This window comes from Anomaloglossus baeobatrachus, chromosome 2, assembly GCF_048569485.1.
Source record: "Anomaloglossus baeobatrachus isolate aAnoBae1 chromosome 2, aAnoBae1.hap1, whole genome shotgun sequence".
In the NCBI taxonomy this organism is placed as follows: domain Eukaryota; kingdom Metazoa; phylum Chordata; class Amphibia; order Anura; family Aromobatidae; genus Anomaloglossus; species Anomaloglossus baeobatrachus.
Genome location: NC_134354.1, coordinates 798392861 through 798415257, shown reverse-complemented (window position 1 = coordinate 798415257; position 22397 = coordinate 798392861). Strand labels below are relative to the sequence as shown.

Sequence of the window (22397 nt, the reverse complement as noted above, 5' to 3'; positions counted from 1 at the left end):
CTCCTCCATACTCATCCTCCTCCATACTAATCCTCCTCCATACTCATACTCCTCCATACTAATCCTCCTCCATACTCATCCTCCTCCATACTCATACTCCTCCATACTAATCCTCCTCCATACTCATCCTCCTCCATACTCATCCTCCTCCATACTCATCGTCCTTCATACTCATCCTTCCTCCATACTTATCCTCCTCCATACTCATCCTCCTCCATACTCATCCTCCTCCATACTAATCCTCCTCCATACTCATCGTCCTCCATTCTCATCGTCCTCCATACTAATCCTCCTCTATACTCACCCTCCTCCATACTCATCCTCCTCCATACTAATCCTCCTCCATACTAATCCTCCTCCATACTCATCCTTCCTCCATACTAATCCTCCTCCATACTCATCGTCCTCCATACTAATCCTCCTCCATACTCATCCTTCTAAACTAATCCTCCTTCATACTCATCCTCCTCCATACTCATCCTCCTCCATACTAATCCTCCTCCATACTCATCCTCCTCCATACTTATCCTCCTCCATACTCATCCTCCTCCATACTCATCCTTCTATACTAATCCTCCTTCATACTCATCCTCCTCCATACTCATCCTTCCTCCATACTAATCGTCCTCCATACTAATCGTCCTCCATACTAATCCTCCTCCATACTAATCCTCCTCCATACTCATCCTTCTATACTAATCCTCCTTCATACTCATCCTCCTCCATACTCATCCTTCCTCCATACTAATCGTCCTCCATACTAATCCTCCTCCATACTAATCCTCCTCCATACTCACCCTCCTCCATACTCATCCTCCTCCATACTCATCGTTCTCCATACTAATCCTCCTCCATACTCATCCTCCTCCATACTAATCCTCCTCCATACTAATCCTCCTCCATACTAATCCTCCTCCATACTCATCCTCCTCCATACTAATCCTCCTCCATACTAATCCTCCTCCATACTCATCCTTCCTCCATACTAATCCTCCTCCATACTCATCGTCCTCCATACTAATGCTCCTCCATACTCATCCTCCTCCATACTAATCCTCCTCCATACTCATCCTCCTCCATACTAATCCTCCTCCATACTCATCCTCCTCCATACTCATCCTTCCTCCATACTAATCGTCCTCCATACTAATCCTCCTCCATACTAATCCTCCTCCATACTCATCGTTCTCCATACTAATCCTCCTCCATACTCATCCTCCTCCATACTAATCCTCCTCCATACTAATCCTCCTCCATACTAATCCTCCTCCAAACTCATCCTCCTCCATACTAATCCTCCTCCATACTAATCCTCCTCCATACTAATCCTCCTCCATACTCATCCTTCCTCCATACTAATCCTCCTCCATACTCATCGTCCTCCATACTAATCCTCCTCCATACTCATCCTCCTCCATACTAATCCTCCTCCATACTCATCCTCCTCCATACTAATCCTCCTCCATACTCATCCTCCTCCATACTCATCCTCCTCCATACTAATCCTCCTCCATACTCATCCTCCTCCATACTCATCCTCCTCCATACTCATCGTCCTTCATACTCATCCTTCCTCCATACTCATCCTCCTCCATACTCATCCTCCTCCATACTCATCATCCTCCATACTAATCCTCCTCCATACTCATCGTCCTCCATTCTCATCGTCCTCCATACTAATCCTCCTCCATACTCACCCTCCTCCATACTCATCCTCCTCCATACTAATCCTCCTCCATACTCATCGTCCTCCATTCTCATCGTCCTCCATACTAATCCTCCTCCATACTCACCCTCCTCCATACTCATCCTCCTCCATACTAATCCTCCTCCATACTCATCCTCCTCCATACTAATCCTCCTCGATACTCATCCTTCCTCCATACTAATCCTCCTCCATACTTATCGTCCTCCATACTAATCCTCCTCCATAGTCATCCTCCTCCATACTCACCCTCCTCCATACTCACCCTCCTCAATACTCACCCTCCTCCATACTAATCCTCCTCCATACTCATCCTTCGTCCATACTAATCCTCCTCCATACTCATCGTCCTCCATACTCATCCTCCTCCATACTCATCCTCCTCCATACTAATCCTCCTCCATACTCATCCTCCTCCATACTAATCCTCCTCCATACTAATCCTCCTCCATACTCATCCTTCCTCCATACTAATCCTCCTCCATACTAATCCTCCTCCATACTAATCCTCCTCCATACTCATCCTCCTCCATACTAATCCTCCTCCATACTCATCCTCCTCCATACTAATCCTCCTCCATACTCATCCTCCTTCATACTAATCGTCCTCCATACTAATCCTCCTCCATACTAATCCTCCTCCATACTCACCCTCATCCATACTCATCCTCCTCCATACTCATCGTTCTCCATACTAATCCTCCTCCATACTCATCCTCCTCCATACTAATCCTCCTGCATACTAATCCTCCTCCATACTAATCCTCCTCCATACTCATCCTCCTTCATACTAATCCTCCTCCATACTAATCCTCCTCCATACTAATCCTCCTCCATACTCATCCTTCCTCCATACTAATCCTACTCCATACTCATCGTCCTCCATACTAATCCTCCTCCATACTCATCCTCCTCCATACTAATCCTCCTCCATACTGATCCTCCTCCATACTAATCCTCCTCCATACTCATCCTCCTCCATACTCATCCTCCTCCATACTAACCCTCCTCCATACTCATCCTCCTCCATACTCATCCTCCTCCATACTCATCGTCCTTCATACTCATCCTCCCTCCATACTCATCCTCCTCTATACTCATCCTCCTCCATACTCATCATCCTCCATACTAATCCTCCTCCATACTCATCGTCCTCCATTCTCATCATCCTCCATACTAATCCTCCTCCATACTCACCCTCCTCCATACTCATCCTCCTCCATACTAATCCTCCTCCATAGTCATCGTTCTCCATTCTCATCGTCCTCCATACTAATCCTCCTCCATACTCACCCTCCTCCATACTCATCCTCCTCCATACTAATCCTCCTCCATACTCATCCTCCTCCATACTAATCCTCCTCGATACTCATCCTTCCTCCATACTAATCCTCCTCCATACTTATCGTCCTCCATACTAATCCTCCTCCATAGTCATCCTCCTCCATACTCACCCTCCTCCATACTCACCCTCCTCCATACTCACCCTCCTCCATACTCATCCTCCTCCATACTCATCCTCCTCCATACTCATCCTCCTCCATACTCATTTTCCTTCATACTCATCCTCCTTCATACTCATCCTCCTCCATACTCATCCTCCTTCATACTCACCCTCCTCCATACTCACCCTCCTCCATACTCATCCTCCTCCATACTAATCCTCCTCCATACTAATCCTCCTACATACTAATCCTCCTCCATACTCTTCCTCTTCCATACTAATCCTCCTCCATACTAATCCTCCTCCATACTCATCCTTCGTCCATACTAATCCTCCTCCATACTCATCGTCCTCCATACTAATCCTCCTCCATACTCATCCTCCTCCATACTAATCCTCCTCCATACTCATACTCCTCCATACTAATCCTCCTCCATACTCATCCTCCTCCATACTCATACTCCTCCATACTAATCCTCCTCCATACTCATCCTCCTCCATACTCATCCTCCTCCATACTCATCGTCCTTCATACTCATCCTTCCTCCATACTTATCCTCCTCCATACTCATCCTCCTCCATACTCATCCTCCTCCATACTAATCCTCCTCCATACTCATCGTCCTCCATTCTCATCGTCCTCCATACTAATCCTCCTCTATACTCACCCTCCTCCATACTCATCCTCCTCCATACTAATCCTCCTCCATACTAATCCTCCTCCATACTCATCCTTCCTCCATACTAATCCTCCTCCATACTCATCGTCCTCCATACTAATCCTCCTCCATACTCATCCTTCTAAACTAATCCTCCTTCATACTCATCCTCCTCCATACTCATCCTCCTCCATACTAATCCTCCTCCATACTCATCCTCCTCCATACTTATCCTCCTCCATACTCATCCTCCTCCATACTCATCCTTCTATACTAATCCTCCTTCATACTCATCCTCCTCCATACTCATCCTTCCTCCATACTAATCGTCCTCCATACTAATCGTCCTCCATACTAATCCTCCTCCATACTAATCCTCCTCCATACTCATCCTTCTATACTAATCCTCCTTCATACTCATCCTCCTCCATACTCATCCTTCCTCCATACTAATCGTCCTCCATACTAATCCTCCTCCATACTAATCCTCCTCCATACTCACCCTCCTCCATACTCATCCTCCTCCATACTCATCGTTCTCCATACTAATCCTCCTCCATACTCATCCTCCTCCATACTAATCCTCCTCCATACTCACCCTCCTCCATACTCATCCTCCTCCATACTCATCGTTCTCCATACTAATCCTCCTCCATACTCATCCTCCTCCATACTAATCCTCCTCCATACTAATCCTCCTCCATACTAATCCTCCTCCATACTCATCCTCCTCCATACTAATCCTCCTCCATACTAATCCTCCTCCATACTCATCCTTCCTCCATACTAATCCTCCTCCATACTCATCGTCCTCCATACTAATGCTCCTCCATACTCATCCTCCTCCATACTAATCCTCCTCCATACTCATCCTCCTCCATACTAATCCTCCTCCATACTCATCCTCCTCCATACTCATCCTTCCTCCATACTAATCGTCCTCCATACTAATCCTCCTCCATACTAATCCTCCTCCATACTCATCGTTCTCCATACTAATCCTCCTCCATACTCATCCTCCTCCATACTAATCCTCCTCCATACTAATCCTCCTCCATACTAATCCTCCTCCATACTCATCCTCCTCCATACTAATCCTCCTCCATACTAATCCTCCTCCATACTAATCCTCCTCCATACTAATCCTCCTCCATACTCATCCTTCCTCCATACTAATCCTCCTCCATACTCATCGTCCTCCATACTAATCCTCCTCCATACTCATCCTCCTCCATACTAATCCTCCTCCATACTCATCCTCCTCCATACTAATCCTCCTCCATACTCATCCTCCTCCATACTAATCCTCCTCCATACTCATCCTCCTCCATACTAATCCTCCTCCATACTCATCCTCCTCCATACTCATCCTCCTCCATACTAATCCTCCTCCATACTCATCCTCCTCCATACTCATCCTCCTCCATACTCATCGTCCTTCATACTCATCCTTCCTCCATACTCATCCTCCTCCATACTCATCCTCCTCCATACTCATCATCCTCCATACTAATCCTCCTCCATACTCATCGTCCTCCATTCTCATCGTCCTCCATACTAATCCTCCTCCATACTCACCCTCCTCCATACTCATCCTCCTCCATACTAATCCTCCTCCATACTCATCGTCCTCCATTCTCATCGTCCTCCATACTAATCCTCCTCCATACTCACCCTCCTCCATACTCATCCTCCTCCATACTAATCCTCCTCCATACTCATCCTCCTCCATACTAATCCTCCTCGATACTCATCCTTCCTCCATACTAATCCTCCTCCATACTTATCGTCCTCCATACTAATCCTCCTCCATAGTCATCCTCCTCCATACTCACCCTCCTCCATACTCACCCTCCTCAATACTCACCCTCCTCCATACTAATCCTCCTCCATACTCATCCTTCGTCCATACTAATCCTCCTCCATACTCATCGTCCTCCATACTCATCCTCCTCCATACTCATCCTCCTCCATACTAATCCTCCTCCATACTCATCCTCCTCCATACTAATCCTCCTCCATACTCACCCTCCTCCATACTCATCCTCCTCCATACTCATCGTTCTCCATACTAATCCTCCTCCATACTAATCCTCCTCCATACTCATCCTCCTCCATACTAATCCTCCTCCATACTAATCCTCCACCATAATAATCCTCCTCCATACTCATCCTCCTCCATACTAATCCTCCTCCATACTAATCCTCCTCCATACTCATCCTTCCTCCATACTAATCCTCCTCCATACTAATCCTCCTCCATACTAATCCTCCTCCATACTCATCCTCCTCCATACTAATCCTCCTCCATACTCATCCTCCTCCATACTAATCCTCCTCCATACTCATCCTCCTTCATACTAATCGTCCTCCATACTAATCCTCCTCCATACTAATCCTCCTCCATACTCACCCTCATCCATACTCATCCTCCTCCATACTCATCGTTCTCCATACTAATCCTCCTCCATACTCATCCTCCTCCATACTAATCCTCCTGCATACTAATCCTCCTCCATACTAATCCTCCTCCATACTCATCCTCCTCCATACTAATCCTCCTCCATACTAATCCTCCTGCATACTAATCCTCCTCCATACTCATCCTTCCTCCATACTAATCCTCCTCCATACTCATCGTCCTCCATACTAATCCTCCTCCATACTCATCCTCCTCCATACTAATCCTCCTCCATACTGATCCTCCTCCATACTAATCCTCCTCCATACTCATCCTCCTCCATACTCATCCTCCTCCATACTAACCCTCCTCCATACTCATCCTCCTCCATACTCATCCTCCTCCATACTCATCGTCCTTCATACTCATCCTTCCTCCATACTCATCCTCCTCTATACTCATCCTCCTCCATACTCATCATCCTCCATACTAATCCTCCTCCATACTCATCGTCCTCCATTCTCATCGTCCTCCATACTAATCCTCCTCCATACTCACCCTCCTCCATACTCATCCTCCTCCATACTAATCCTCCTCCATACTCATCGTTCTCCATTCTCATCGTCCTCCATACTAATCCTCCTCCATACTCACCCTCCTCCATACTCATCCTCCTCCATACTAATCCTCCTCCATACTCATCCTCCTCCATACTAATCCTCCTCGATACTCATCCTTCCTCCATACTAATCCTCCTCTATACTTATCGTCCTCCATACTAATCCTCCTCCATAGTCATCCTCCTCCATACTCACCCTCCTCCATACTCACCCTCCTCCATACTCACCCTCCTCCATACTCATCCTCCTCCATACTCATCCTCCTCCATACTCATCCTCCTCCATACTCATTTTCCTTCATACTCATCCTCCTTCATACTCATCCTCCTCCATACTCATCCTCCTTCATACTCACCCTCCTCCATACTCACCCTCCTCCATACTCATCCTCCTCCATACTAATCCTCCTCCATACTAATCCTCCTACATACTAATCCTCCTCCATACTCTTCCTCTTCCATACTAATCCTCCTCCATACTAATCCTCCTCCATACTCATCCTTCGTCCATACTAATCCTCCTCCATACTCATCGTCCTCCATACTAATCCTCCTCCATACTCATCCTCCTCCATACTAATCCTCCTCCATACTCATACTCCTCCATACTAATCCTCCTCCATACTCATCCTCCTCCATACTCATCCTCCTCCATACTAATCCTCCTCCATACTCATCCTCCTCCATACTCATCCTCCTCCATACTCATCGTCCTTCATACTCATCCTTCCTCCATACTTATCCTCCTCCATACTCATCCTCCTCCATACTCATCCTCCTCCATACTAATCCTCCTCCATACTCATCGTCCTCCATTCTCATCGTCCTCCATACTAATCCTCCTCTATACTCACCCTCCTCCATACTCATCCTCCTCCATACTAATCCTCCTCCATACTAATCCTCCTCCATACTCATCCTTCCTCCATACTAATCCTCCTCCATACTCATCGTCCTCCATACTAATCCTCCTCCATACTCATCCTTCTAAACTAATCCTCCTTCATACTCATCCTCCTCCATACTCATCCTCCTCCATACTAATCCTCCTCCATACTCATCCTCCTCCATACTTATCCTCCTCCATACTCATCCTCCTCCATACTCATCCTTCTATACTAATCCTCCTTCATACTCATCCTCCTCCATACTCATCCTTCCTCCATACTAATCGTCCTCCATACTAATCCTCCTCCATACTAATCCTCCTCCATACTAATCCTCCTCCATACTCATCCTTCTATACTAATCCTCCTTCATACTCATCCTCCTCCATACTCATCCTTCCTCCATACTAATCGTCCTCCATACTAATCCTCCTCCATACTAATCCTCCTCCATACTCACCCTCCTCCATACTCATCCTCCTCCATACTCATCGTTCTCCATACTAATCCTCCTCCATACTCATCCTCCTCCATACTAATCCTCCTCCATACTCACCCTCCTCCATACTCATCCTCCTCCATACTCATCGTTCTCCATACTAATCCTCCTCCATACTCATCCTCCTCCATACTAATCCTCCTCCATACTAATCCTCCTCCATACTAATCCTCCTCCATACTCATCCTCCTCCATACTAATCCTCCTCCATACTAATCCTCCTCCATACTCATCCTTCCTCCATACTAATCCTCCTCCATACTCATCGTCCTCCATACTAATCCTCCTCCATACTCATCCTCCTCCATACTAATCCTCCTCCATACTCATCCTCCTCCATACTAATCCTCCTCCATACTCATCCTCCTCCATACTCATCCTTCCTCCATACTAATCGTCCTCCATACTAATCCTCCTCCATACTAATCCTCCTCTATACTCATCCTCCTCCATACTCATCGTTCTTTATACTAATCCTCCTCCATACTCATCCTCCTCCATACTAATCCTCCTCCATACTAATCCTCCTCCATACTAATCCTCCTCCATACTCATCCTCCTCCATACTAATCCTCCTCCATACTAATCCTCCTCCATACTAATCCTCCTCCATACTCATCCTTCCTCCATACTAATCCTCCTCCATACTCATCGTCCTCCATACTAATCCTCCTCCATACTCATCCTCCTCCATACTAATCCTCCTCCATACTCATCCTCCTCCATACTAATCCTCCTCCATACTCATCCTCCTCCATACTCATCCTCCTCCATACTAATCCTCCTCCATACTCATCCTCCTCCATACTCATCCTCCTCCATACTCATCGTCCTTCATACTCATCCTTCCTCCATACTCATCCTCCTCCATACTCATCCTCCTCCATACTCATCATCCTCCATACTAATCCTCCTCCATACTCATCGTCCTCCATTCTCATCGTCCTCCATACTAATCCTCCTCCATACTCACCCTCCTCCATACTCATCCTCCTCCATACTAATCCTCCTCCATACTCATCGTCCTCCATTCTCATCGTCCTCCATACTAATCCTCCTCCATACTCACCCTCCTCCATACTCATCCTCCTCCATACTAATCCTCCTCCATACTCATCCTCCTCCATACTAATCCTCCTCGATACTCATCCTTCCTCCATACTAATCCTCCTCCATACTTATCGTCCTCCATACTAATCCTCCTCCATAGTCATCCTCCTCCATACTCACCCTCCTCCATACTCACCCTCCTCAATACTCACCCTCTTCCATACTCATCCTCCTCCATACTCATCCTCCTCCATACTCATCCTCCTCCATACTCATTTTCCTTCATACTCATCCTCCTTCATACTCATCCTCCTCCATACTCATCCTCCTTCATACTCACCCTCCTCCATACTCACCCTCCTCCATACTCATCCTCCTCCATACTAATCCTCCTCCATACTAATCCTCCTACATACTAATCCTCCTCCATACTCATCCTCCTCCATACTAATCCTCCTCCATACTAATCCTCCTCCATACTCATCCTTCGTCCATACTAATCCTCCTCCATACTCATCGTCCTCCATACTAATCCTCCTCCATACTCATCCTCCTCCATACTAATCCTCCTCCATACTCATCCTCCTCCATACTAATCCTCCTCCATACTCATCCTCCTCCATACTCATCCTCCTCCATACTAATCCTCCTCCATACTCATCCTCCTCCATACTCATCCTCCTCCATACTCATCGTCCTTCATACTCATCCTTCCTCCATACTTATCCTCCTCCATACTCATCCTCCTCCATACTCATCCTCCTCCATACTAATCCTCCTCCATACTCATCGTCCTCCATTCTCATCGTCCTCCATACTAATCCTCCTCTATACTCACCCTCCTCCATACTCATCCTCCTCCATACTAATCCTCCTCCATACTCATCGTCCTCCATTCTCATCGTCCTCCATACTAATCCTCCTCCATACTCACCCTCCTCCATACTCATCCTCCTCCATACTAATCCTCCTCCATACTCATCCTCCTCCATACTAATCCTCCTCGATACTCATCCTTCCTCCATACTAATCCTCATCCATACTTATCGTCCTCCATACTAAGCCTCCTCCATACTCATCCTCCTCCATACTCACCCTCCTCCATACTCATTCTTCTATACTAATCCTCCTTCATACTCATCCTCCTCCATACTCATCCTTCCTCCATACTAATCCTCCTCCATACTCATCGTCCTCCATACTAATCCTACTCCATACTCCTCCTCCTCCATACTAATCCTCCTCCATACTCATCCTCCTCCATACTAATCCTCCTCCATACTCATCGTCCTCCATACTCATCGTCCTCCATACTCATCCTTCTATACTAATCCTCCTTCATACTAATCCTCCTTCACACTCATCCTTCCTCTATACTAATCCTCCTCCATACTCATCCTCCTCCATACTAATCCTCCTCCATACTCATCCTCCTCCATACTCATCTTCCTCCATACTCATCCTCCTCCATACTCACCCTCCTCCATACTCATCCTCCTCCATACTCATCCTCCTCCATACTCATCCTTCTATACTAATCCTCCTCTATACTAATCCTCCTCCATACTCATCGTCCTCCATACTCATCCTCCTCCATACTCACCCTCCTCCATACTCATCCTCCTTCATACTCATCCTCCTCCATACTCATCCTCCTTCATACTCACCCTCCTCCATACTCATCCTCCTCCATACTCATCCTCCTCCATACTCATCCTCCTCCATACTCATCCTCCTCCATACTCATCCTCCTCCATACTCATCCTCCTTCATACTCATCCTCCTTTATACTCACCCTCCTCCATACTCATCCTCCTCCATAGTCAGCCTCCTCCATACTCACCCTCCTCCATACTCACCCTCCTCCATACTCACCCTCCTCCATACTCATCCTCCTCCATACTCATCCTCCTCCATACTCATCCTCCTTTATACTCATCCTCCTTCATACTCATCCTCCTCCATACTCATCCTCCTTCATACTCACCCTCCTCCATACTCACCCTCCTCCATACTCACCCTCCTCCATACTCATCCTCCTCCATACTCATCCTCCTTCATACTCATCCTCCTTCATACTCATCCTCCTTCATACTCATCCTCCTTCATACTCACCCTCCTCCATACTCATCCTCCTCCATACTCATCCTCCTTCATACTCATCCTCCTTCATACTCACCCTCCTCCATACTCATCCTCCTCCATACTCATCCTCCTCCATACTCATCCTCCTTCATACTCATCCTCCTTCATACTCACCCTCCTCCATACTCATCCTCCTCCATACTCATCCTCCTCCATACTCATCGTTCTCCATACTAATCCTCCTCCATACTCATCCTCCTCCATACTAATCCTCCTCCATACTAATCCTCCTCCATACTAATCCTCCTACATACTAATCCTCCTCCATACTCATCCTCCTCCATACTAATCCTCCTCCATACTAATCCTCCTCCATACTCATCCTTCGTCCATACTAATCCTCCTCCATACTCATCGTCCTCCATACTAATCCTCCTCCATACTCATCCTCCTCCATACTAATCCTCCTCCATACTCATCCTCCTCCATACTAATCCTCCTCCATACTCATCCTCCTCCATACTCATCCTCCTCCATACTAATCCTCCTCCATACTCATCCTCCTCCATACTCATCCTCCTCCATACTCATCGTCCTTCATACTCATCCTTCCTCCATACTTATCCTCCTCCATACTCATCCTCCTCCATACTCATCCTCCTCCATACTAATCCTCCTCCATACTCATCGTCCTCCATTCTCATCGTCCTCCATACTAATCCTCCTCTATACTCACCCTCCTCCATACTCATCCTCCTCCATACTAATCCTCCTCCATACTCATCGTCCTCCATTCTCATCGTCCTCCATACTAATCCTCCTCCATACTCACCCTCCTCCATACTCATCCTCCTCCATACTAATCTTCCTCCATACTCATCCTCCTCCATACTAATCCTCCTCGATACTCATCCTTCCTCCATACTAATCCTCCTCCATACTTATCGTCCTCCATACTAATCCTCCTCCATACTCATCCTCCTCCATACTCACCCTCCTCCATACTCATCCTTCTATACTAATCCTCCTTCATACTCATTCTCCTCCATACTCATCCTTCCTCCATACTAATCCTCCTCCATACTCATCGTCCTCCATACTAATCCTACTCCATACTCCTCCTCCTCCATACTAATCCTCCTCCATACTCATCCTCCTCCATACTAATCCTCCTCCATACTCATCGTCCTCCATACTCATCGTCCTCCATACTCATCCTTCTATACTAATCCTCCTTCATACTAATCCTCCTTCACACTCATCCTTCCTCTATACTAATCCTCCTCCATACTCATCCTCCTCCATACTAATCCTCCTCCATACTCATCCTCCTCCATGCTCATCTTCCTCCATACTCATCCTCCTCCATACTCACCCTCCTCCATACTCATCCTCCTCCATACTCATCCTCCTCCATACTCATCCTTCTATACTAATCCTCCTCTATACTAATCCTCCTCCATACTCATCGTCCTCCATACTCATCCTCCTCCATACTCACCCTCCTCCATACTCATCCTCCTTCATACTCATCCTCCTCCATACTCATCCTCCTTCATACTCACCCTCCTCCATACTCATCCTCCTCCATACTCATCCTCCTCCATACTCATCCTCCTCCATACTCATCCTCCTCCATACTCATCCTCCTTCATACTCATCCTCCTTTATACTCACCCTCCTCCATACTCATCCTCCTCCATAGTCTTCCTCCTCCATACTCACCCTCCTCCATACTCACCCTCCTCCATACTCATCCTCCTCCATACTCATCCTCCTCCATACTCATCCTCCTTCATACTCATCCTCCTTCATACTCATCCTCCTCCATACTCATCCTCCTTCATACTCACCCTCCTCCATACTCACCCTCCTCCATACTCACCCTCCTCCATACTCATCCTCCTCCATACTCATCCTCATTCATACTCATCCTCCTTCATACTCATCCTCCTTCATACTCATCCTCCTTCATACTCACCCTCCTCCATACTCATCCTCCTCCATACTCATCCTCCTTCATACTCATCCTCCTTCATACTCACCCTCCTCCATACTCATCCTCCTCCATACTCATCCTCCTCCATACTCATCCTCCTTCATACTCATCCTCCTTCATACTCATCCTCCTCCATACTCACCCTCCTCCATACTCATCCTTCTCCATACTCATCCTCCTCCATACTCATCCTCCTCCATACTCATCCTCCTTCATACTCATCCTCCTCCATACTCACCCTCCTCCATACTCATCCTCCTCCATACTAATCCTCCTCCATACTAATCCTGCTCCATACTAATCCTCCTCCATACTCATCCTCCTCCATACTCACCCTCCTCCATACTCATCCTCCTCCATACTAATCCTCCTCCATACTCATCCTCCTCCATACTCATCCTCCTCTATACTAATCCTCCTCCATACTCATCCTCCTCCATACTCATCCTCCTCCATACTCATCCTCCTCTATACTAATCCTCCTCCATACTCATCCTCCTCCATACTAATCCTCCTCCATACTCATCCTCCTCCATACTAATCCTCCTCCATACTCATCCTCCTTCATACTAATCCTCCTCCATACTCATCCTCCTCCATACTCATCCTCCTCCATACTCATCCTCCTCCATACTCATCCTCCTCCATACTCATCCTCCTCCATACTCATCCTCCTCCATACTCATCCTCCTTCATACTAATCCTCCTCCATACTCATCCTCCTCCATACTCATCCTCCTCCATACTCATCCTCCTCCATACTCATCCTCCTCCATACTCATCCTCCTCCATACTCATCCTCCTCCATACTCATCATCCTTCATACTCATCCTCCTTCATACTCATCCTCCTTGACAGTCTCTCCACAGGACTTCTGAGAACCAGAGCTCTACACAGAGTTAATCTCATCCAGAAGGTGTCACAGACAATTGTAAGGACCACTTTTCTGTAAAGTGCGGATACATCCTCTGCCTGTTACAGGTGGAGCAGAATTAGTTGTCGCAGAAGTTCATCAGTGAATATTTCCCAGTGATTATAAAACCCTAATGTAGGTCAGCAGTAAGAGGATGATGTGTTATGTGATGGAGTGTCAGCTCCTGGGGTCAGTGGTGCTGCAGTGTGTGATGGAGTGTCAGCTCCTGGGGTCAGTGGTGCTGCAGTGTGTGATGGAGTGTCAGCTCCTGGGGTCAGTGGTGCTGCAGTGTGTGATGGAGTGTCAGCTCCTGGGGTCAGTGGTGTCTGCAGTGTGTGGTGGAGTGTCAGCTCCTGGGGTCAGTGGTGTCTGCAGTGTGTGATGGAGTGTCAGCTCCTGGGGTCAGTGGTGCTGCAGTGTGTGATGGAGTGTCAGCTCCTGGGATCAGTGGTGCTGCAGTGTAGTGATGGAGTGTCAGCTCCTGGGGTCAGTGGTGCTGCAGTGTAGTGATGGAGTGTCAGCTCCTGGGGTCAGTGGTGCTGCAGTGTAGTGATGGAGTGTCAGCTCCTGGGGTCAGTGATGCTGCAGTGTAGTGATGGAGTGTCAGCTCCTGGGGTCAGTGGTGCTGCAGTGTGTGATGGAGTGTCAGCTCCTGGGGTCAGTGGTGCTGCAGTGTGTGATGGAGTGTCAGCTCCTGGGGTCAGTGGTGCTGCAGTGTAGTGATGGAGTGTCAGCTCCTGGGGTCAGTGGTGCTGCAGTGTAGTGATGGAGTGTCAGCTCCTGGGGTCAGTGGTGCTGCAGTGTGTGATGGAGTGTCAGCTCCTGGGGTCAGTGGTGCTGCAGTGTGTGATGGAGTGTCAGCTCCTGGGGTCAGTGGTGCTGCAGTGTAGTGATGGAGTGTCAGCTCCTGGGGTAAGTAGTGCTGCAGTGTGTGGTGGAGTGTCAGCTCCTGGGGTCAGTGGTGCTGCAGTGTGTGGTGGAGTGTCAGCTCCTGGGGTCAGTGGTGCTGCAGTGTGTGGTGGAGTGTCAGCTCCTGGGGTCAGTGGTGCTGCAGTGTAGTGATGGAGTGTCAGCTCCTGGGGTCAGTGGTGCTGCAGTGTGTGATGGAGTGTCAGCTCCTGGGGTCAGTGGTGCTGCAGTGTAGTGATGGAGTGTCAGCTCCTGGGGTCAGTGGTGCTGCAGTGTAGTGATGGAGTGTCAGCTCCTGGGGTCAGTGGTGCTGCAGTGTAGTGATGGAGTGTCAGCTCCTGGGGTCAGTGGTGGCTGCAGTGTAGTGATGGAGTGTCAGCTCCTGGGGTCAGTGGTGGCTGCAGTGTCTGATGGAGTGTCAGCTCCTGGGGTCAGTGGTGCTGCAGTGTAGTGATGGAGTGTCAGCTCCTGGGGTCAGTGGTGCTGCAGTGTAGTGATGGATTGTCAGCTCCTGGGGTCAGTGGTGCTGCAGTGTAGTGATGGAGTGTCAGCTCCTGGGGTCAGTGGTGCTGCAGTGTAGTGATGGATTGTCAGCTCCTGGGGTCAGTGGTGCTGCAGTGTAGTGATGGAGTGTCAGCTCCTGGGGTCAGTGGTGCTGCAGTGTGTGGTGGAGTGTCAGCTCCTGGGGTCAGTGGTGCTGCAGTGTAGTGATGGAGTGTCAGCTCCTGGGGTCAGTGGTGCTGCAGTGTAGTGATGGAGTGTCAGCTCCTGGGGTCAGTGGTGCTGCAGTGTGTGATGGAGTGTAAGCTCCTGGGGTCAGTGGTGCTGCAGTGTAGTGATGGAGTGTCAGCTCCTGGGGTCAGTGGTGGCTGATGGAGTGTCAGCTCCTGGGGTCAGTGGTGGCTGATGGAGTGTCAGCTCCTGGGGTCAGTGGTGCTGCAGTGTAGTGATGGAGTGTCAGCTCCTGGGGTCAGTGGTGGCTGATGGAGTGTCAGCTCCTGGGGTCAGTGGTGCTGCAGTGTAGTGATGGAGTGTCAGCTCCTGGGGTCAGTGGTGCTGCAGTGTGTGGTGGAGTGTCAGCTCCTGGGGTCAGTGGTGCTGCAGTGTAGTGATGGAGTGTCAGCTCCTGGGGTCAGTGGTGCTGCAGTGTAGTGATGGAGTGTCAGCTCCTGGGGTCAGTGGTTCTGCAGTGTGTGGTGGAGTGTCAGCTCCTGGGGTCAGTGGTGCTGCAGTGTAGTGATGGAGTGTCAGCTCCTGGGGTCAGTGGTGGCTGATGGAGTGTCAGCTCCTGGGGTCAGTGGTGCTGCAGTGTAGTGATGGAGTGTCAGCTCCTGGGGTCAGTGGTGCTGCAGTGTGTGGTGGAGTGTCAGCTCCTGGGGTCAGTGGTGCTGCAGTGTAGTGATGGAGTGTCAGCTCCTGGGGTCAGTGGTGCTGCAGTGTAGTGATGGAGTGTCAGCTCCTGGGGTCAGTGGTGCTGCAGTGTAGTGATGGAGTGTCAGCTCCTGGGGTCAGTGGTGCTGCAGTGTAGTGATGGAGTGTCAGCTCCTGGGGTCAGTGGTGCTGCAGTGTAGTGATGGAGTGTCAGCTCCTGGGGTCAGTGGTTCTGCAGTGTGTGGTGGAGTGTCAGCTCCTGGGGTCAGTGGTGCTGCAGTGTAGTGATGGAGTGTCAGCTCCTGGGGTCAGTGGTGCTGCAGTGTGTGGTGGAGTGTCAGCTCCTGGGGTCAGTGGTGCTGCAGTGTAGTGATGGAGTGTCAGCTCCTGGGGTCAGTGGTGCTGCAGTGTAGTGATGGAGTGTCAGCTCCTGGGGTCAGTGGTGCTGCAGTGTAGTGATGGAGTGTCAGCTCCTGGGGTCAGTGGTGCTGCAGTGTAGTGATGGAGTGTCAGCTCCTGGGGTCAGTGGTGCTGCAGTGTAGTGATGGAGTGTCAGCTCCTGGGGTCAGTGGTTCTGCAGTGTGTGGTGGAGTGTCAGCTCCTGGGGTCAGTGGTGCTGCAGTGTAGTGATGGAGTGTCAGCTCCTGGGGTCAGTGGTGGCTGCAGTGTAGTGATGGAGTGTCAGCTCCTGGGGTCAGTGGTGGCTGCAGTGTCTGATGGAGTGTCAGCTCCTGGGGTCAGTGGTGCTGCAGTGTAGTGATGGAGTGTCAGCTCCTGGGGTCAGTGGTGCTGCAGTGTAGTGATGGAGTGTCAGCTCCTGGGGTCAGTGGTGCTGCAGTGTAGTGATGGAGTGTCAGCTCCTGGGGTCAGTGGTGCTGCAGTGTGTGGTGGAGTGTCAGCTCCTGGGGTCAGTGGTGCTGCAGTGTAGTGATGGAGTGTCAGCTCCTGGGGTCAGTGGTGCTGCAGTGTGTGATGGAGTGTAAGCTCCTGGGGTCAGTGGTGCTGCAGTGTAGTGATGGAGTGTCAGCTCCTGGGGTCAGTGGTGGCTGATGGAGTGTCAGCTCCTGGGGTCAGTGGTGGCTGATGGAGTGTCAGCTCCTGGGGTCAGTGGTGCTGCAGTGTAGTGATGGAGTGTCAGCTCCTGGGGTCAGTGGTGGCTGATGGAGTGTCAGCTCCTGGGGTCAGTGGTGCTGCAGTGTAGTGATGGAGTGTCAGCTCCTGGGGTCAGTGGTGCTGCAGTGTAGTGATGGAGTGTCAGCTCCTGGGGTCAGTGGTGCTGCAGTGTAGTGATGGAGTGTCAGCTCCTGGGGTCAGTGGAGCTGCAGTGTAGTGATGGAGTGTCAGCTCCTGGGGTCAGTGGTGCTGCAGTGTGTGGTGGAGTGTCAGCTCCTGGGGTCAGTGGTGCTGCAGTGTAGTGATGGAGTGTCAGCTCCTGGGGTCAGTGGTGCTGCAGTGTAGTGATGGAGTGTCAGCTCCTGGGGTCAGTGGTGCTGCAGTGTAGTGATGGAGTGTCAGCTCCTGGGGTCAGTGGTTCTGCAGTGTGTGGTGGAGTGTCAGCTCCTGGTGTCAGTGGGGCTGCAGTGTAGTGATGGAGTGTCAGCTCCTGGGGTCAGTGGTGGCTGATGGAGTGTCAGCTCCTGGGGTCAGTGGTGCTGCAGTGTAGTGATGGAGTGTCAGCTCCTGGGGTCAGTGGTGCTGCAGTGTAGTGATGGAGTGTCAGCTCCTGGGGTCAGTGGTGCTGCAGTGTAGTGATGGAGTGTCAGCTCCTGGGGTCAGTGGTGCTGCAGTGTAGTGATGGAGTGTCAGCTCCTGGGGTCAGTGGTGCTGCAGTGTAGTGATGGAGTGTCAGCTCCTGGGGTCAGTGGTTCTGCAGTGTGTGGTGGAGTGTCAGCTCCTGGGGTCAGTGGTGCTGCAGTGTAGTGATGGAGTGTCAGCTCCTGGGGTCAGTGGTGCTGCAGTGTAGTGATGGAGTGTCAGCTCCTGGGGTCAGTGGTGCTGCAGTGTAGTGATGGAGTGTCAGCTCCTGGGGTCAGTGGTGCTGCAGTGTAGTGATGGAGTGTCAGCTCCTGGGGTCAGTGGTGCTGCAGTGTGTGATGGAGTGTCAGCTCCTGGGGTCAGTGGTGCTGCAGTGTAGTGATGGAGTGTCAGCTCCTGGGGTCAGTGGTGCTGCAGTGTGTGATGGAGTGTCAGCTCCTGGGGTCAGTGGTGCTGCAGTGTGTGGTGGAGTGTCAGCTCCTGGGGTCAGTGGTTCTGCAGTGTGTGGTGGAGTGTCAGCTCCTGGGGTCAGTGGTGCTGCAGTGTGTGGTGGAGTGTCAGCTCCTGGGGTCAGTGGTGCTGCAGTGTGTGGTGGAGTGTCAGCTCCTGGGGTCAGTGGTGCTGCAGTGTAGTGATGCTCCCGGTACTCACTCATGGCTGCGTCTCTTCTCCTCCTGCGATGACTGAGGTCAGGATTAGTGATTTCCTCTCAGCTCATTAGCAGGAGGGGGCGGACAGTGAGGAGAAGATGGGAGTAGTCCAGGAAGACTGAGTGCAGAGAAGAGGAGAAGAAGGAGAGGTCCAGAGACCACTGACCTCTGCCTGACTCTGGAGAAGGAGGGGTCCCCAGATCACTGACCTCTGCCTGACTCTGGAGAAGGAGGGGTCCCCAGATCACTGACCTCTGCCTGACTCTGGAGAAGGAGGGGTCCACAGACCACTGACCTCTGCCCGGATCTGGAGAAGGAGGGGTCCCCAGATCACTGACCTATGCCCTCTGCAGAAGGAGGGGTCCACAGACCACTGACCTCTGCCCAGCTCTGGAGAAGGAGGGGTCCACAGACCACTGACCTCTGCCCAGCTCTGGAGAAGGAGAGGTCCACAGACCACTGACCTCTGCCCAGCTCTGGAGAAGGAGAGGTCCACAGACCACTTACCTCTGCCCAGCTCTGGAGAAGGAGAGGTCCACAGACCACTGACCTCTGCCCAGCTCTGGAGAAGGAGAGGTCCACAGACCTCTGACCTCTGCCCAGCTCTGGAGAAGGAGAGGTCCACAGACCACTGACCTCTGCCCAGCTCTGGAGAAGGAGAGGTCCACAGACCACTGACCTCTGCCCAGCTCTGGAGAAGGAGAGGTCCACAGACCACTGACCTCTGCCCAGCTCTGGAGAAGGAGAGGTCCACAGACCACTGACCTCTGCCCAGCTCTGGAGAAGGAGGGGTCCACAGACCACTGACCTCTGCCCAGCTCTGGAGAAGGAGGGGTCCACAGACCACTGACCTCTCCCCGACTCTGCTCCTCATGTACTTATCCCCCATATTGTATCTAATGCTGACATATCACTACTCCCATCATCCCCGATCCCCAGAGTTCTCAATCCTCGGTCTTGTGGGGTATTACAGAATGTCTTTTTCGGTGTTGGTATGTATATATATGTAGCGCCCCTGAACCCCTCAAGGTGCTACAAGGCTCTGCATCCCCAAAAGGATGCAGAGCCTACCCCCTTAGGGACCCAGAACCCCAGTGCCGGTAACACCAAGAACCCAGGTAACCCCAGTTTTCCCCAACAACCCCCCATACAATGGTACCCAGCTAGGGTAGGACTAGTAGAAGGCCACCTAGAGGTGGAGCCACTCCAGTCCACTAGTTGACCAGGTGGGAGGGGCAAACGATGGAGAGTAGTCAGTCTAGAGTTGACAGCAGGAGTGTGAAGGTGTGACGGAGCAACGTCCTGACCTGGTGCCCAGGAGAGGTGGTTGCCAGTAGAGTACTCCCGGAACTACGCACCGACAGGGTACGGGACCCTAGGACAGGAAAGAGCTTCAAGCCGACCTGTTAACACCTGCACAGCAAGGGGACCATCAAGGACGTCACTGACCCTAAAGAATCCGAAGCCTCAGTAGCAAAGGGAGAACCGGAGACAGGACCAGAGACTTCAACCCCACAGGGTTCACGCTACCATCAGGCGGACAGAAGTAGACAAACCACAAACCGGGGACCCCCAGTGTTCCATACCACGGGGACTTACTTACCAGAGACAGGTGCAGGGGAAGAAGGTACCAGAGAACCAAACTGGCACTGGGATGAAGGGGACCTGGAGGCGAAACCAGCCGGCCTCGGGTATCCAGTTAATGTCCCAAAGTTAGTAAACCAGTTGCACTGAGTACCTATCTGGACTCCGTATTCTGATGCCCACTGCACCATACACCCGCTGGGGCAATACCCTACTTGCGGAGGCACTAACATACTAGCTGCAATACCATCAGCCCCAGTAGAGACATTCTGCAGCTTAGCCGCAACACCGCAAGTGGCGTCACAAGTGAACATTATCATATTCTCCCCTATAAATATCCCCATTACAAAAAGGGCCCAGGGCACGGAACCAGGTAACGGCTCTGCAGTGGACAGCGCACCACCTGGCTCTGCAGCGGACCACTTACCCCCTGGCTCTGAGTGGGTAGCTTACCACCTGCCCATCCTCCCAGCCCTTCTACAGGCTGTTCTGGCCAAATTCCAAGCTCGAAACTGGGAAGCCTACCCTTTCATCATGACAAAGTGTCGGGCAGAGCATTAGGACGCAGAACGACAGGCAGATTGGCAAGCAGGGCATGAGGCTGCAGAACGACGGGCGGAGAGTAACCACCAACTGCAGGTAGCTCAGCTTCAGACCCTGTCATCCACCCTAGACAATCAGGAGACCAAGCCTCCAAAGGTCTGTGCTGAGGACTTCCTAGCAGGCTCGGTCTGGCCCGCCGGGGTACCGTGGAATCCCCCGGTAGGCCCCGGGCCCTCAATGGGCCCCTGTGCCTTATATAGTGCGGGGGCCGGGCAGTGTATAGCGCCGTCCGGCTGCCGGTTTCTCGGGGACGGCGGTATATGCGGGCAGACTGGGCAGGGCCCTCACGCTCTGATGGGCCCCCCTCCCACGCTCTGAGGGCCCCCCAGCTTTTCAATCACAAACATCAGCGATAGCACAAGTTCTGTTCTATCGCTGCAGTTTGCTCGGCTGCAGAAGGGCCTATGGTGACATCACAGTCATGTGATGTCACCACAGGTCCTGCACTGCGGAGGTCCCAGACCTGTGCTGCAGACCGCGCCGCTATTCAAATGTACGCGCATCTCTCAGACGCGCATACATGTGAACAGTGCGGCCGGTGACAGGACTGAGGCGCAGGGCTGCAGGTAAGCTCTCAGCAGAGCCGAAGAAAAAAAAAATATACATTCTCACCTCTCCTCTCCTCCTCGTTCCCTCCATCCGCTTCTTCCAGACCGCAGGACATAGACCCCTCGGTGATCCCGTCCTCTGCACAAAGCCGCCGCTGCAGGTGACTTCATAGCTTTACTGTAGTTAAATGCTTTACGGCGCCGCAAAGCCATTTAACTGCAGTAAAGCCATGATGGCATCCTGTGGCGGCGGCTCCGTGCAGAGGACGAGATCATGGAGGGGTCTGTGAGCCTGCGGACTGATAAGGTAAGGACAGCGCAGGAACGGAGAACAGGTGAGAATAAGGGTAAGTTCACACAGTGCGTTTTTCGCGGCGGTTTTGACTGTACCGCGAGCGCCGAGTGACTGATTCCCCGGCGCTTGCAGTCAGTTCATGACAGCTGCAGTCAGGCCGGGGTGATCTCCGAAGTTCAGGTGAGAGCAACGGAGATCAGCCCGGCCTGTCTGCAGCTGACATAAACTGAGCCGCAAGCGCCAGAGAATCAATCACTCGGCGCTCGCTGTACAGTCTCGGCTGCACTCCGGAGCTCAGGTGAGAGCTTCGGAGTGTAATGCAAGGTACCTGAATCCAGGCCTGGCATTACTGGAGATTCCTCCGGTAGCCAGTCCGACACTGCGTGACAGAAGTGAGTAGTTTTGTTGTTTTTTTTTCCAC

General features: G+C 50.8%; 1 protein-coding gene across 1 annotated transcript in view; it reads right to left on the bottom strand.

The window, feature by feature from the left end:
• The window catches only part of LOC142290785 (olfactory receptor 56A4-like), a 101634-nt gene extending 82669 nt beyond the window's left edge, over nt 1–18965 (bottom strand). Inside the window, exon 1 of the mRNA XM_075334786.1 lies at nt 18948–18965. Coding sequence (XP_075190901.1) covers nt 18948–18951 — 4 coding nt within the window. The 5' untranslated portion in view covers nt 18952–18965. The remainder of the gene's footprint in view (nt 1–18947) is intronic.
• Between the last annotated feature and the right edge of the window lie 3432 nt (nt 18966–22397).